Source organism: Oncorhynchus clarkii, chromosome 11 (assembly GCF_045791955.1).
Source record: "Oncorhynchus clarkii lewisi isolate Uvic-CL-2024 chromosome 11, UVic_Ocla_1.0, whole genome shotgun sequence".
In the NCBI taxonomy this organism is placed as follows: Eukaryota; Metazoa; Chordata; class Actinopteri; order Salmoniformes; family Salmonidae; genus Oncorhynchus; species Oncorhynchus clarkii.
In genome coordinates this window covers 21,598,148-21,616,023 of record NC_092157.1, presented here as the reverse complement: position 1 = coordinate 21,616,023, position 17,876 = coordinate 21,598,148, and the positions used below count along the sequence as shown (strand labels likewise).

General features: G+C 43.8%; 1 protein-coding gene across 1 annotated transcript in view; it reads right to left on the bottom strand.

Annotated features, from left to right (window-relative positions):
- Nucleotides 1-17,876, bottom strand: part of LOC139420358 (guanine nucleotide exchange factor VAV3) — a 118,921-nt gene that overhangs the window by 23,423 nt on the left and 77,622 nt on the right. The window contains exons 15-20 of the mRNA XM_071170371.1: nucleotides 17,252-17,361; nucleotides 12,501-12,602; nucleotides 11,095-11,186; nucleotides 5,484-5,506; nucleotides 4,111-4,144; nucleotides 379-509 (exon numbers count right to left, since the gene is read on the bottom strand). Of these exons, the coding sequence (XP_071026472.1) occupies nucleotides 379-509; nucleotides 4,111-4,144; nucleotides 5,484-5,506; nucleotides 11,095-11,186; nucleotides 12,501-12,602; nucleotides 17,252-17,361 (492 nt within the window). The remainder of the gene's footprint in view (nucleotides 1-378; nucleotides 510-4,110; nucleotides 4,145-5,483; nucleotides 5,507-11,094; nucleotides 11,187-12,500; nucleotides 12,603-17,251; nucleotides 17,362-17,876) is intronic.

Here is a 17,876-nt window from a genome sequence, read left to right as displayed (position 1 = left end):
AGAATTAAACAGAAAAGTTCAACAGAAAGAAGACTTAGAAAATGACACTTGTTTTCCTTCCACGTTGCTCATTTAGTTATTGTCCCAGTCTAATAGGTGTGTCTTTCAATAGGTGTACCTGTACAGTGCTGATACACAACAACGTTATGTCACTGGTCAGGGCAGGGCTTAATGTTTCAGTTTACACAATGGTGCATATGATTCACTGATTGAACAAACCAATTTATTTAGTTTCATCTGAAATAGTTTGTTAAAGCATGGTTTGATCAAGAGGGAGGTAACATGTCATGGTGGAGAGAAGTGACACTTCACCTGCCACACACCGAGACACACACACACGCACATAAACACACACACACACACCGATGTCTCTCTCACCTGCCACCAGGAGCTGTGTAGATCGGCACAGACCAGCTCGATGATGTCACCTTGCTGGATGTTGAGGGGCGGGCCACATATGGGACTTGGCACGCCAAAATAGTTCCTGGTCACCAACATCTTAGGTAACCCTGAGAGAGAAAACACAACCACAATATCAGTCATATTCATCTATATGGGTGCGTGTGTAGATCTGAAAGCAAAACAATGCACCTTTGCCACCCTCCCACTTGCCACCATACCAACCATCCATATACGACCAAGCAATCTAAAGCTATGAAACAACATCTGCTATTGTCCAATTTTCCAGTCATCAAACATTTTTGTTATCCAAAGGTAAAACAGAAGCCAGGTAGAATCCAACCGAGTAGACTAGAAGGAATAGAACCATATTCTTGGCCATATCTGTTCAATTGTGTTTGTATCTAAGGAGATTCAGTTCAAACAAGAACAGTGTGGTGATGAAGAAAGCTCAGACTCTTATAAAGAGAGTAGAAACAGAAGAGCACAATGGGGGAGAATAGATTAAGGATGGTCGACAAGAGAGTGATGCAGATGTATTTTAAAGTACCTGTGTTCTTAGAGAAAGTCAGGGTTTGGACGGGGGTTTGGACGGGGGTGGGGGGGCGGTCCTGTGATAGTAACACTTCCTAAACCTCTAATCCTTATGGCCTAAGATGGAGTTGGTCTGGACAGAAGCTCTGTGAGCTGAGAGGGTGCTTAAATACTAGAGAAGCTAGCAGGGTTGAAGATGGGGCTCTCACGGTCACTTCTGCACACACACACACACACACACACACACACACACACACACACACACACACACACACACACACACACACACACACACACACACACACACACACACACACACACAAAGGCATGCACACAGGCACACACAAGACAAAGGATATCTTCCATTAAGCAAGTCAATGCCTTTCTCTCCCCACAGCTGCTCATGACAAGAACTGAGGGAATAGTAACCCGTGCAGTAAGTCCACAGACACCAGGGAGAGAGAGAGAGAGAGAGAGATAGATATAGCAAGAGAGAGAGGGAGAGAAAGAGAGAGATCAAAAAGAGAGTGAAAGAGATTGAAAGAATCTCTAAAAAGTTTCTAAAGCCAAGCAGTGGGGTTTGAGAACGACAAAAGAGAGAGGTTGATTATCCTTCATCTCATAGGAATTAGTCATTTGGTTGGAGGTGAGCACATTTCTCTGGAAAGATAAAGCATTTTGTGAGAATGAATAGTTGTGAATGGGCTGTGTGAAGGGGCCAAAGGGAGAGTCTGAGGGAGAGACTGAAAGAGAGACAGGGAGTGACTGAGAGAGAGACTGAGGGAGAGACTGACGTAGAGAATGAGGGAGAGACTGAGAGACTGAGGGAGAGACTGAGGGAGAGACTGAGAGAGAGACTGAGGGAGAGACTGAGATAGAGACTGAGAGAGACTGAGGGAGAGACTGAGAGAGAGACTGAGGGAGAGACTGAGGGAGAGACTGAGGGAGAGACAGGGAGAGACTGAGGGAGAGACTGAGGGAGAGACTGAGGGAGAGACTGAGATAGAGACTGAGAGAGACTGAGGGAGAGACTGAGAGAGAGACTGAGGGAGAGACTGAGATAGAGACTGAGAGAGACTGAGGGAGAGACTTAGAGAGAGACTGAGGGAGAGACTGAGGGAGAGACTGAAGGAGAGACAGGGGGAGAGACTGAGGGAGAGACTGAGGGAGAGACTGAGGGAGAGACTGAGGGAGAGACTGAGGGAGAGACTGAAAGAGAGACTGAGGGAGAGACTGAGGGAGAGACTGAGAGAGAGACTGAGAGAGAGTCTGAGGGAGAGACTGAGGGAGAGACTGAGAGAGAGACTGAGGGAGAGACTGAGAGAGAGACTGAGGGAGAGACTGAGAGAGAGACTGAGAGAGAGACTGAGGGAGAGACTGAGGGAGAGACTGAGAGAGAGACTGAGAGAGAGACTGAGGGAGAGACAGAGAGAGAGAGACTGAGGGAAAGACTGAGGGAGAGACTGAGAGAGAGACTGAGGGAGAGACTGAGGGAGAGACGGAGGGAGAGACTGAGGGAGAGACAGCCTCCCAGCAGAGTAGCTGTGCTTTAATACCAGTACAGAGGCAGAACTGAACTGAGGTCATTTCACACTGAGCAACTTAATGAATCAACAGACCCCAATATACCCAGGGTGACCCCCATGTCTTCATGTACCTTGCAACACTATGCCGTGGATGTCATCCTGATGGAGTGTATGTGAATGTGTGTGTGTGCGTACCCGTGCACGCGCGCGGTTCTCCTAACTCTTTTAAAATATTCATGATCCCGATGTAGAAAATAACGAGGGGAGACACACACGCACACACACCTGTCGTTCCATCGTAACCATAATCTCTCTCTCATGTCATAATGTTTCATCAAGTTAAGCATGCAGACATACAGTATAACTGTACTCTAGTTCCTCCTCCTGTTATCAGATGGGAGATAACCTTCTTCAAATATGTGTGTTTGGGTTCAGACCTGTTTCTTAGACCTGTTTACCGGGGAACAACCATTAACTGGTTATTTCCTGGTTGTCCTAGAGTAGCACTCCTAACCTGGCCTATTCACCCTGACACACTAGTACACATTCCCCACTCTACTGTAGACAACGGGGTGAGACTGAGGGGTGACTTAACTTGCTTTCTATTCTGTTTTCCTCTCTGTATCTGATTCCTGCGAAAAGTCTATTGAGTCAGGGGTAACGTGTGTTAGCTTGCCCTAACAGGCACAGACACTAGTACGTGAGAATATCAGTGAGGAGAACCGAGTCTCAGAGCATGAAATGCATTTCCAACAATACAAGGACAAACCCTGTGTTAGCTCACCTTTGAGCAGACAGAACTATGCGAGTGCGGACAATTATGAAACGATAAGGGCCCAAGCAATCAAGTGCCTATTGATTTCACTGCATGGTGGGTCAATAAGGATTTTCCACAGTATAACAGGCAATTTACGCCCTCCTCCTCATGTAGCTGTGTGTCTATGATTTGAGAGTTTGCAATATGTCATGGTCCATTCCAACAGAGGAAGAAGGAGGGTGAAATTAAAAGAAAGAGAGATAAAAGAACAAAAGAGCCAGCGAGAGAGAGGGAGAGAGAGAGAGAGAGAGAGAGAGAGAGAGAGAGAGAGAGAGGGAGCGAAAGAGAGAGAGGAGATAGAGAGGGGGAGAGAGCGAGAGAGAGAGAGGAGATAGAGAGGGGGAGAGAGCGAGAGAGAGAGAGGAGATAGAGAGGGGGAGAGAGCGAGAGAGAGAGAGAGGAGATAGAGAGGGGAGAGAGAGAGAGAGAGAGAGAGAGAGAGAGAGAGAGAGAGAGAGGGAGAGAGAGAGGGGGGAAGGGAGAGACAGAGAGAGAGCGAAAGAGAGAGAGAGGAGATAGAGAGGGGAGAGAGAGAGAGAGAGAGAGAGAGAGAGAGAGAGAGAGAGAGAGAGAGAGAGAGAGAGAGAGAGAGAGAGAGAGAGGGAGAGAGGGGAAGGGAGAGAGACAGAGAGAGAGCGAAAGAGAGAGAGGAGATAGAGAGGGGGAGAGAGCGAGAGAGAGAGAGGAGATAGAGAGGGGGAGAGAGCGAGAGAGAGATTGGGGAGAGAGAGAGAGAGAAAACAAGAGAGAGAGCGAGGAGGGGGGGATTATGTGACTGATGTGAGGGGGTAGGAGATGGCTGTTATTACCAGGTTGTATTCAGAATGCACTAACCTGGATCTGAGCGCTGTCCTTGCACTGATTTTTCCTGCAATGGAAAAAAACAGGCACCATGATTAACTACTGTGACACACACACACACACACACACACACACACACACACACACACACACACACACACACACACACACACACACACACACACACACACACACACACACACACACACACACACACACACTGAAACTCTCCCTAACCTACTACCTGCATACTGTACATCCCTAACATACATACATACATCAATTGTATATGTTCATTGTGACACATTGTGACATGTATTCCAATGTAATAAAGCTGACCAGATACTGTAGCAAGCAAACCTGCCATGATGAGAAAATGGGGCATGCCTCCAGTTGGAACTCATATATACATATATTAAGTGATAACTTCAATTCCTATACGGTAATTGTACAGGCCCACACAAACCTCCCCCACTGCTGTAGGGTAAATGGGTTAAAGAAGTCATACTCTCTAGGGTTGCATTGCATCACCAGTAAATGCATTTCTATCTAGCGTTGCATGCTAAATAGCAGATTTATCTTGTTGCAGTGAGATGAATATAGAGGGACTGTTTGGGTAATGCTATGATTATGCCTGCTCTGCTGTGCAAACACACAATGAATATTTCATCCAATGCTATCTCTGTAAACAGACATAGCATGCATTGAGCCAATATGCATTTTTACGCATAATGCATTATAACCTCCATCATAATTTATAACCTCCATCACCATTTATAACCTCTATCACCAGTTATAACCGCCATCACCAGTTATAACCTCCATCACCAGTTATAACCTCCATCATAATATATAACCTCCATCACCAGTTATAACCTCCATCATAATTTATAACCTCCATTACCAGTTATAACCTCATCACCAGTTATAACCTCAGTCACGAGTTATAACCTGCATCATAATTTATAACCTCCATCACCAGTTATAACCTCCATCATAATGTATAACCTCCATCACCAGTTATAACCTCCATCATAATTTATAACCTCCATCACCAGTTATAACCTCAATCACCAGTTATAACCTTCAGAATCACAGAAACGAAATCTATCTTAGCCACCTTCAAAAAAACATTCAGAATAGTTGCCAAAGTTGATACATTTCTTATCGTGCATTTTCAATGAAACACATGGGGGTTGCAGTCATACGCTAAGACCTGGCCTTCACAACTCTCCAATCATCTACAGAAAAATTGTATTCACTATCTATCGGCTCACGCTAAAATAAGTAAAGTCAATTGGAGTTTCTTCTGCAATATCCACAGAGAGGGGAACGTCTTCAAAGGGTAAGAACAGAACAGAGCAGAACTTTGGAAAGGGAAAGGAGATAGAAACACACTGTCTTACCTGAGTTCTGAAGGAGCCCGGATCTGAAAGGAGTTTGAAAACAGGCATGGTGAGTGGGTTACAAGGAGAACGCATAACAGCCACACACACACTCACGATCACACGCACAAACTGTTACCCAACACACACACACACACACACAAGACACAGACACACACACACACACACTCTCACACACACAGTGTTCCAGCGCTGCAGAAGCACTCTCTCATTAGTGAAGCAGAAAGCAACTCGCGGTACTGTCTACTCTTTTTACTCATTGGTTTGTTGTGCTGTGCTGAAGGTACCTGACAGGAGTAAAGAGTCTGGAGTAAACCACTTCAGGGGGCAGGGCTGATGACTGTTCTGCTCTGACAGTTTGTTCTCTGTTAGTTCATTGGCTCTCCTGGGACTGGCTACACCCCATCAACAAGCACCCCTCCCCCTCCCTCCTCCCGCTCCCTCTACAGCAGACAGCCAGGCAGCTCTGGATCGAACTTCGACCTGTTACACAAAGTGACGCTGAACAGGGCTGATAACAAAGAGCAGAGGGAGAGAGAGCCAACTGGGACCCGAGGTAAACAAGCCTCACCTGCAGAACACACTGGAGACAGAGTACTGTAAACACATACCTCCTGCAGAACACACTGGAGACAGAGTACTGTAAACACATACCTCCTGCAGAACACCCTGGAGACAGAGTACTGTAAACACATACCTCCTGCAGAACACCCTGGAGACAGAGTACTGTAAACACATAACTCCTGCAAAACACCCTGGAGACAGAGTACTGTAAACACATACCTCCTGCAAAACACCCTGGAGACAGAGTACTGTAAACACATACCTCCTGCAGAACACCCTGGAGACAGAGTACTGTAAACACATACCTCCTGCAGAACACCTTGGAGACAGAGTACTGTAAACACATACCTCCTGCAGAACACCCTGGAGACAGAGTATTGTAAACACATACCTCCTGCAGAACTGCAGGCATAACGCTGTTCCAAGGCACAGCATTCATTGTTGTAATGCACATTCCTGATTGTCCAAGGATGTTGTGATTGTGTTCTGTTCTCCTGTCAATAACTGCTATGTGTTGATGAGGTTACTATATCTATTGCTACTCAGCCAACATCAGCCATGCGTTAATAACTGCTTAAAAAAGCAAGTTGGTAGTGAATGCATAGTTGCAACATAACATATTGCAACCAAGTGCATTCTACTTTCTAACACTGTAAAAGGGACAAACGTTTATCTCCACATGGGAGACAATGGGATTTTCTCCAGCCCCCCCCGTGGCATGACAGTAATCTATTCAGGGAAGCTAGTGACCAGGTGTGGCTGGTGACTGTGTTATTGCACTGCTGACCTGATTGCTTGTGAGTGATGCCAACACCAACAGGAGCAGGCACCTTGCTGCAATCTGCACACACACACACACACACACACACACACGAACACACACACGAACACACACACACACACACACACACACACACACACACACACACACACACACACACACACACACACACACACACACACACACACACACACACACACACACACACACACACACACACACACACACACACAGGCCCCTGACACACTCACTGCAAGTCAGGGGAAGTCTGCAGGACCTGTTTGTTGTGAGGAATGTCATAATCAGTCTACTCTAATCACTCATGTTCTGTTCCCATTGCATGTGTGTGTGCATGTGCATGTGCATGTGTGTGTGCGCTTGTGTGTGTATGCGTGTGTGTGTGTGTGCGTGTGTGTGTGTGTGTGTGTGTGCGTGCGTGCGTGCGTGTGCGTGTGCGTGTGTGTGTGTGTGTGTACATACGCGTGCGTGTGTGTGTGTGCAGTGAACAGTTTAAAGGTATGTATAGTGAGTGAGCACAGTGAGTGCTCGATAACACATCTAATGTTATTTGATTGGAGTTATATAAGTGTTCAGGTTTCATACTCTGACCAATCCCCATACACAGTGACTATGAGCTTTTCCTTATTGTAGGTTAATTATCGGCAGCTTTTCAATTTACTTTGAGGTATACACATTAACATGAAATATACATATTAAGAGCATATATACACAAGTATGTGGACACCCCTTCAAATGAGTGGATTCGGCTATTTCAGCCATAACCGTTGCTGACATGTGTATAACATTGAGCGTGCAGCCATGCAATCTCCATAGACAAACATTGACAGTAGAATGCACAAATACTGAAGAGCTCAGTGACATAGGATGCTACCTTTTCAACAAGCCAGATTCTGACCTTCTAAAGCTGCCCCGGTCAATTGCCTAGTGCTGTTGTTGTGAAGTGGAAACGTCTAGGAGCAACAACGGCTCAGCCGCGAAGTGGTAGGCCACACAAGCTCACAGAACAGGACTGCTGGGTCTGTCCTCGGTTGCAACACTCACTACCGAGTTCCAAACTGCCTCTGGAAGCAACGCCAGCACAAGAACAGTTCGTCGGGAGCTTCATGAAATGGGTTTCTATGGCCGAGCAGCCACACAGAAGCCTATAAGATCACCATGCGCAAAGCCAGCTGTCGGCTGGAGTGGTGTAAAGCTCGCCACCATTGGACTGTGGAGCAGTGGAAATACAGTTTGCATAGTGCAAACTGTAAAGTTTGGTGGAGTAGGAATAATGGTCTGGGGCTGTTTTTCATGGTCGGGCCCCTTAGTTCCAGTGAAGGGAAATCTTAATGCTACAGCATACAAAGATATTCTAGACAATTCTGTGCTTCCAACTTTGTAGCAACAGTTTGGGAAAGGCCCTTTCCTGTTTCTGCATGACAATTTCCCTGTGCACAAAGCGAGGTCCATACAGAAAATGTTTGTCGAGATTGGTGCGGAATAACTTGACTGGCCTGCACAGAGCCCTCAACTCCATCGAACACATTTGGGATGAATTGGAACATTGACTGCGAGCCAGGCCTAATCGCCCAACATCAGTCCCCGAACCTCACTTAGCTCGTGGCTGAATGGAAGCAAGTCCCTGCAGCAATGTTCCAACATCTAGTGGAAAGCCTTCACAGTAGAGTGGATGCTGTTATAGCAGCAAAGGGGGGACCAACTATATATTACAGTTTTTTACAACAGCTAGCAACAATTTCTCAATACTTATGTCACTTTTTTAAAACTCTTCACACAGTGAGCACAACATCAGTCTATGTGGGCTAAACTGTGGATCATTTTTCATTGCTTTGGCACAAAATGCATTCAATGACTACATCTTTCAAATTTCATGATTTCTTTTCTCACTCAGACACAACCACCACCAAAACTCTATGTACCTACAGGCCAATTTGCACATGTTTACATACTCTTTTCAAAACTGTTAAACTTAAGTTCAAAACCTAACATAACACAAAATTGAATAAGACTACATTTCTACATTTCTACAGTAATATCGGATTGAAATGTATTCCAAATCTAAAAAATGAAATACTATCAAAAACAATTAGACCAACCACAGCTGATTCCCATTTTAGCTGAACACCTACACAGGTGTTAGTCTTTCAATTTCATTACCATCTATACAAAAGGGGCCATCTTAGGAACAATGCTGTACTGCAATGTAAACATGGACCCAGCCAGAGATAGAGAAGTGGCTGACAGAGGAGGAAGAGTGGCTGGGAGAGGGAGAGGAGTACGTATGTGTAGTGGAAGAAGACTGAGAGGAAGATCAAGAGCTGTAGTCTCAGATACGATTAGGGCTACTTTAAGTGATCATGTAATAAATCATGGTCTATCAATGAGAGAGGCTGGTCTGAGAGCACAGCCAAATCTGCAACGCTCAACAGTGGCATCTATTGTGCGAAACAACAGGTGAGATGTGCATTCTGCAAGGGCATCTGACTGAACTGCACATTACAGAAGTAAATTGAGCAAAGCCACCAAACCCACTTGTGCGTAATTGTTTTTGTAATTCTGCTTAGGACCCAACAGTTACCTCCCACAGGCAGGAAAGATAGGATTTTCACTGCTGTGCAGGAAACTGCAATCGTTGTTATGGTCATCAGAAACAATGGCATAAAACTCACAGAGATTCGGGACAGAGTGTTGGCAGACAACATTACATTTGGAAATATTCACAATGTAAGCATAACAACTATTTCTAGAGTCCTGAAACAACATCAAGTCAGGATGAAGCAGTTGTACACTGTCCCCTTTGAGAGGAGCTCTGAACGAGTCAAGCAACTCAGGAACCAATATGTCCAGGTAAGATGACTATAAAATACAGAACTGGTTTTGAACAAAACCCAACAGGGCAGAGACACACAATGGCATGTTTTTAGGTATAATGTAAACTACCGTGATGGCCTAACTCTTATGTTGCATTGTGGATTTATTTTAGAGAATCATTGAGATTGAAGCCAGGCAAACACCCCACACATTCATCTTTGTGGATGAGGCTGGTTTCAACTTGGCCAAAACACGGCGGCGAGGAAGGAATGTGATTGGGAAAAGAGCCACAGTGGATGTCCCGGGCCAGAGGATTGCCAACATCACAATGTGTACAGCAATATCCTCTGATTGATTGCTGTTACACAAACCGCTAATTGGGTCATACAACACCGAGCGTCTCATTTCATTCCTGGATGACCTCTATGGAAGGGTTGTGCCAGGTGAGGAAAGGGTTGCAGTGAGGCAAAATCGGAAACCAACGTTTGTAATTGTATGGGACAGTGTGACATTTCACCACTCCGGTACAGTCACAGAGTGGTTTGCAGCCCATCCCAGGATGGTGTCACTTTTCCTCCCACCTTACTCTCCATTCCTCAATTCCCATAGATGAATTATTTTCCTCATGGAGGTGGAAGGTTTATGACCACCATCCACATGATCAAATGTCCATCCTGGACGCAATGAATACTGGATGCCTGGACATATCTGCAGAAGATTTCCAGGCATGGACCAGGCATTCCAAAAGATTCTTTCCTAGGTGTATTGCCCAAGAGGACATAAGATGTAATGTCGATGAGAACCTGTGGCCAAATGCAGAAGACAGGGTTGACTAGCATTGCTACTGTATCTGTATTGGTAGATGGTGTATATACAAATTCTTGTATTTTGGAATCACTCAATTACAAAGAATGACATAAAAGATATTGAAGCATATTGCATCATGTCTGATTCATTCCTGTAACATATACTGCAGTGAATTCTAAACAGTAGAGAGTTGTCATTCTTGTTTTGTAAAGACATTTTTACAAAATAAAACATTGTGTAATGCTACCTGTTGTTAGTGTTGTTTAGGTCATTGTTTTATGAGTGACAAAGTGTGCTTGTTGGGTGACAACCTTTGCTAGTGTTACGGAAAAATTAGTTGATTTGAGACATGAAGTGTTTTGGTAGTTTTAGTGCATTTTGGATGTGAAATTAACTGCTGTGCCAAGCCGAATGTTGGTTAGGAGAACTGTGTGAAGACTTTTGAAAAAGTGACCTAAGTATTGAGAAATGGGTCCTAGAGATTGTAAAAAAAACTGTAATGCTCATGATTTTGGAATGAGATGTTTGACGAGCAGCTGTCCTCATACTATCAGTCATATAGTGTATGTACTGTACTACTTGTAGTGTACTGCTTTCTTGAGTCTGTGTTTTGAGGGGGGTTCTCACCTGTTTTTCCACAGCTGCCAAACCTCCCCAGACACTCCTTATGGGCTCCAACACCACACTTGGAGCAAAGGTACCCCTGGTTAAAGATACCCCTGGAAGAGAGAAGAGAGAGACAACCAGTGTTACTCATTGTGGCATGTGTGTGTTTGTGTGTGTGTTTGTGTGTGTATGTGTTTAACTATACTTGTGGGACATTTTGTTGGTCCCCACAAGGTCAAATGCTATTTCTAGGGGGTTTAAGGTTAAGGTTAGAATTAGTGTTAGGGTTAGAATTAGGTTTAGAGTTAGGGTTATGGTTAAGGTTAGGTTTTTGGTTTAGAGTTAGGGTTAGGGTAAGAGTACGGGTTAGGGTTAAGGTTGGGGGTTAAGGAAAATAGGATTTTGAATGGAACTGAATTGTATGTCCCCACAAGGTTAGCTGTCCCCACAAGGTTAGCTGCGTGTGTGTGTGTGTGTGCGCGTGTGTGTGTGTGTGTGTGTGTGTGTGCTCGCGCGTGTGTGTGTGCGCGTGTGTGTGTGTGTGTGTGTGTGTGTGTGTGTGTGTGTGTGTGTGTATACACACAACCTTGCGTGCTCTGCAGAACGAATGGTGGACGAATAAGGCACAGGAAATCCAAATTAGAATTAGGGTTGAGCCAGGGTGTGGACATCCATGGTAGCTAAGGTATGGGTTAGGGTTGAACCCAGATGTGGAATTGAAGCTGGGGTTAGGGTTAGGGTTATTGGTGAGGGTTAGGGTTGAGCCAGGTTGTGGACATGAAGCTAGGGTTAGGGTTAGGGTTATGGGTTAGGGTCATGGTTACACACAGATGTTGTAAACACACCATACACACAGGTGCACTGCACATGCTCAGTCAGCTCACACTCTTGTAACTCCCCTTCTCGCCTAGTATATTTGTCCTCTTGCATGCTCACATATATTTAAATATATTTTCCCCGTCTGACATCCACCTGGAATGGGCAGTTATGGGCCATTTAGGGTCATTAGCTGGGTCTTCTTCACATCATGCGCCCCCAGCCATGAAGTGATCCATATATTTAACTAGGCAAGTCAGTTAAGAACAAATTATTATCTACAATGACGGCCTACCGAGGAACAGTGGGTTAACTGCCTTGTTCAGGGGCAAAACAACCGATTTTTACCTTGTCAGCCCGGGGCCAGTAACCTTTAGAACCAAAGCTCTAACCACCATGCTGCCTTCCGGCCCCAAACAATATATACCCATTGGTTGTAGACACAGGTTCAGGGTTGTCAGTCAAAAATCTTTTGCTGTCCCCTTGAGCAAGGTACTTAACCCTAATTACTCCTGTAAGTCAGTCTGGATAAGAGTCTGCTAAATGACTCAAATGTAAAATAACATGTAGTATGTGTGCGTGTGTGCGCGCGTGCGTGTGTGACCCCGTACCTTAGCAGCATGTGGCAGTAGCTACAGGATGTAATTCTGTCGAAGGTGTGCATCTTGAACTCATGGAAGTTACTGGTGCCATTCTCTGGACGTATGTTGGATCTACAAGACATGGGAAAGAAAGGATATGAAGATTAGAAAAGACAAGTGCAATCGTACATTGGCAGTTTCACATTGTGACGTTAAGGTAACTGCAGTCAGCTATACTAGTAGCAAATCTCGGTTCCACATTGGAACTTGACTGTAGCTCTACAGTCTACATACAGACTACACAGTACTTTGATACAAGCTCGGCAGTTTCTGTATTACTTCCATAAGTCGTTATGTTCACATGTTGCCCATAGTAACACCTGACGTCAGGGGCCTTCACCTAATTTTTGCCAATTATAATAAATAAAAAACCTGGTAGCAACCCGAGACAGACTTCCTGATTCTTCCCACATTAAAAAAAATATGACAGTATACTGTAGAATACTACACTACACAATGTAGTATCCCTCGATCATGTGTAGTACTTACTATAGAATGTTGTAATATACTGTAGAATACTATAGTAAATATACCAGTAATGTTCGCAAAACCGCTACAGTCCACAAAAACACTACACTGCTTTTAACTATAGTAAATACCAGACTATTTCATTTGCATATACCTAACCCATTCCCCTCCCCATATCACATTTTGTGCCACCCATAAGTGAAAAACCTACATGCCAAGTATACACCATATTGTGTTCTCTACAGGTTATAGAAAAGAGCAGAAGCTCTGAACTATCCGTTCAGACACCAGTCCTACCTACAGTGCATTCGGAAAGTATTCAGACCCCTTTCCTTTTTCCAAATTGTGTTAGGTTAGTGCCATATTGGGGTGGCAGGGTAGCCTAGTGGTTAAAGCGCTGAACTAGTGACCGAAAGGTTGCAAGATCGAAACCCCGAGCTAAACAGGGTAAAAATCTGTCATTCTGCCCCTGAACAAGGCAGTTAACCCACTGTTCCTAGGCCGTCATTGAAAATAAGAATTTGTTCTTAACTGACTAGCCTAGTTAAATAAAGGTAAACATATATATATATATACATATTCTAAAATGGATAAACAATAATGTCCCTCATCAATCTACACACAATTTATTACGTAAGTAATAATGAAACTCGAAATTGAGCTCAGGTGCATCCTGTTCCCATTTTTTAGATGTTTCTACAACTTGATTGGAGTCCAACTGTGGTAAATTCAATTGATTGGACATTATTTGAAAAGGCACACATCTGTCTATATAAGGTCCCACAGATGACAGTGCATGTCAGAGAAAAAACCAAGCCATGAGGTCAAAGGAATATTCCGTAGAGCTGAGGAAGGGTCTGGGGAAGGGTACCAAACAATTTATGCAGTATTGAAGGTCCCCAAGAACAAAATGGAAGAAGTTTGGAACCACCAAGACTCTTCCTAGAGCTGGACGCCCGGCCAAACTCAGCAATCGGGGGACAACCATCTCTGTAGCACTCTACCAATCAGGCCTTTATGGTAGAGGGGCCAGACGGAAGCCACTCCTCAGTAAAAGGAACATGCCAGTCCCTACGGTGAAGCATGGTGGTGGCAGCATCATGCTATGGGGATGTTTTCAGCGGCAGGGACTGGGAGACTAGTCAGGATTGAGGGAAAGATGAACGGAGCAACTTACAGAGAGATCCTTGATGAAAACCTGCTGCAGAGCGCTCAGGGCCTCAGACTGGGGGTGAAGGTTCACCTTCCAACAGGAGAATGACCCCAAGCACACAACCAAGACAATTCAGGAGTGGTTTCGCGACAAGTCTCTGAGTGTTCTTGAGTGGCCCAGCCAGGGCCTGGACTTAAACTCGATCGAACATCTGTGGAGAGACCTGAAAATAGCTGTACAGCGAGCTTGAGAGGATCTGCAGAGAAGAATGGGAGAAACTCCCCAAATACAGGTGTGCCAAGCTTGTGGTCTCATACCCAAGAAGACTCAAGGCTGTAATCGCTGCTAAAGGTGCTTCAACAAAGTACTGAGTAAAGGGTCTGAATATTTGTATAAATGTGATTTTTCATTATTTATTTATTTTTTAATTTGCAAACACTTAAAAAAATGTTTTTTTTTACTACAACATTCATACTATAGTTAACTGTATATACTACAGTAAACTACAGCTAACACGACAGTGAATACTATAGTATTTATTCATGTGGGTTAGGTCAAGTAATCCAGAGTTAGTTTGAGTACAGTGCCACTATATTAGCAGTCTAAATGTGTCTCCTCCTCTTCACTGTGTTGAGCTGAACTGAGCTGCAGCGCGTGACAAAACAACAGTACTGGGATCAGTCAACAGTCTCTCCAGGGAGCCAAGTGACTCAGTGATTGTGTGCCAAAGAAACTGAAGGAGCGTTTCTCTCTCGCTCTCTCTGTCTCTTGCTCTCTAACTCTTCTGCCTCTCTCTTTCTGTCTCTCTATCTCTTTCTCTTCACAGTCTCTCTCACACTCTCTCTCTCTCTCTCTCTCCTGTCTCTCTCTCTCCGCTCCAAACTCATTAATTCCACTGAGTTAATCAAGCTCAAGCTTCTCTCAGCATTGCGTCACGCCTTTTAACTTTTTTCTTCCCCTATTTTCTATTTTCTTCTCTGATGCTGTCTTTTTCTTCTTCCTTCCTTCCTTCCTTCCTTTCCTCCTTTTCTCTTTTTGTTTCTGATATCACCGGCATAGAACAGTCCAACGTACTATTTAATATAATTGACCCTTCACTAAGCCCTGCCCCAGAATTTTCGGCAACCAATCGCAGCGTTTCAATGGATAGCAACTGTCGTCGAGTCCAACACCTCGGACATTCTCATCTTTAAATCACATGAAAGCCAGTGAAGGCTATGGCAAAGAGTTTAAATGACTAAATACTTGGGGAGTACTTGCTACTGTGATTCCTGAATCCAAAATGATACTGTTGCTATATTGTTTGCTAGCTCAGCTGGTTAGCTAGCTCACAGTCTCACCAAACATTGCTAACACCAGCTAGCTAGCCACTTAAAATAACTTATTTTCAAATTGTTGTAATATTTATTTTTATTGAACCTTTATTTTAGTCATGCTGAGACCAAGGTCTCTTCTACAGATAAGCCCTGAATTACATAAATTACTGAAAATACACAAATCAATATAAATACCAAATAAAAGTGGAAAGAAAAACACGATCCTAACAACAACAAAAAACACTCATCAGTAATAAGGTCCTCATTCAGCTTTGTGAATTTCCCTAGAGGAACCAGAACATCACATTTAACTACATTTTGAAGATTGTTCTACAAATAAGGTGCAAATAAACTATGTAAAAAAAAATATGTTAGCTAGCTAATTTAGCAATGTTATGAATAGAGCTCCCATCTGCTGTCGACATCAGGATAGTTATAGCTTTGACTGCGTGCTGACAGTGAATTCAGAGCCATTCAGTGGCTAGCTACACAACAAACTTTTACCAGGATCCTGTGAAGCAATTGTAATGACAGTCCACCACAACATACCCAAGAGTTTCCTGATTAGCAAGGGGTAGTCAGTCTGTGTTTCATTTCATTGTGTATTACAAACACAGTTTGAGATCATTGTGGGGGGATTTCGAATGTGGTTGAATGGGGAATTGGGCTTCCAGGGAAAATGTTGTCTGAGGTTGGAACAGTAACCAAGGGGGGCGGGTCTTAGCAAAGGGTCAATTGTTTCCCCCCCTTGTTTTTGCTGTAGCAGGTGCCCCCCACCCCCGCTGTAAACGAATTGTAAATGTCGTTATCAACACTAACAAAGCATCTAATAAGGTCCTCTGATCTCCACTCCTCCTCTCTAAATAGCTACAGTGTGAAAAGGACCCCTGTCCTCCACTTGATGACCAGATGTGTTTGGGGTTTGGCTCAGTGGTATTTATGATGACAAGTGCATGTTAGATCACATGTGTGAGTGAAGTCCCCAACGAGACTGAGAGAGATGACACAGAGGACTTATAGGGACAATGTTCCTATATGGCCAAGTGTGCATGTAGTTGAGTCAATGGACTACTTGATAAAACCCATTCTGAGTCAGTCACTAATCATCTTCTCTGTCAGGACATTGTTAGATATCCAGTCTATTACAGAGTGAATTTAACACATTGGTGTTTATTCAAGCAATTTGATAAAGTAGTTAAACATCCCCTTTATATTTGGCAATATTTGGCACAGTTTTATGTTTTTGTGCAAAGTAATTATAGAACATACAGTACACAAGTTTTATTCATTAATCAAAGCTGGAACGCTTGTGTGTATTTGCAAAGGAGGCGCTGTTCTCGTGCAAGCATAATATATAATTGCACCATTCACTGAAAGGAGTTTTGATTGTCTAAGAAATAGTTATATAGGTTTTTTCCAGGCAGTCAGTTCTGGTTGTTGTATCAGTCTCGTGATTTGGAGCAGGTGAGGGGAGGGGAGTCTTTGGTGTCTTTAGTGTTTCAGAGCAGGGTGCCAGGAGAGTTCAGGACTGTGACACTCATTAATCATGATCTGTACTTACCTGAATAACTGGAAGAGTGACATGTCAATACTGTGACACTAAGGCAGTACACACAAGAGAGGACACACACAAACTTTTTATCTGTCTCTCTCACAGAAACACACACACACACAACACACACACTGCTGCAAGGGGAGTGAGGCAGAGGCATGACATGGGACAGAACACACACTGCTGCAGGGGGTGAGGCAGAGGCATGACATGGGACAGAACACACACTCACATGGCCATGCCAAACTGCTCCAGCCATTTCTTCTTCAGCTCCTTGGTTTTGAAGAACAACTCGAAGCCACTCTGCCCCTGGTTGTGTGTCAGGTAGAACCCATAGGACCACTAAAACAGGAGACAAAAAGGGAAATGAGAGAGTGAACTAGAGAGATACAGAGGGAGCTAAATGAGGGGGTCATAGTGAGGTAGAATGGGGTAGTCAACATAGAAAGAAATAGAGTGGTGTATGCAGGGGGAGAGAGAGAGAGAGAGAGAGAGAGAGAGAGAGAGAGATAGACTTTAACCACTTGTACTTTGTTACAACACTGTATATATACATAATATGACATTTGTAATCTCTTTATTGTTTTGAAACTTCTGTATGTGTAATGTTTACTGTTCATTTTTATTGTTTATTTCACTTTTGTATATTATCTACCTCACTTGCTTTGGCAATGTTAACACGTTTCCCATGCCAATAAAGCCCCTTGAATTGAATTGAATTGATAGAGAACACTGTATATAGACATAATATTAGACATAATATGACATTTGAAATGTCTTTATTCTTTTGGAACATTTGTGAGTTTAATGTTTACTGTAAAAAAAAAAAGTATGGTTTATTATCTATTTCATTTGCC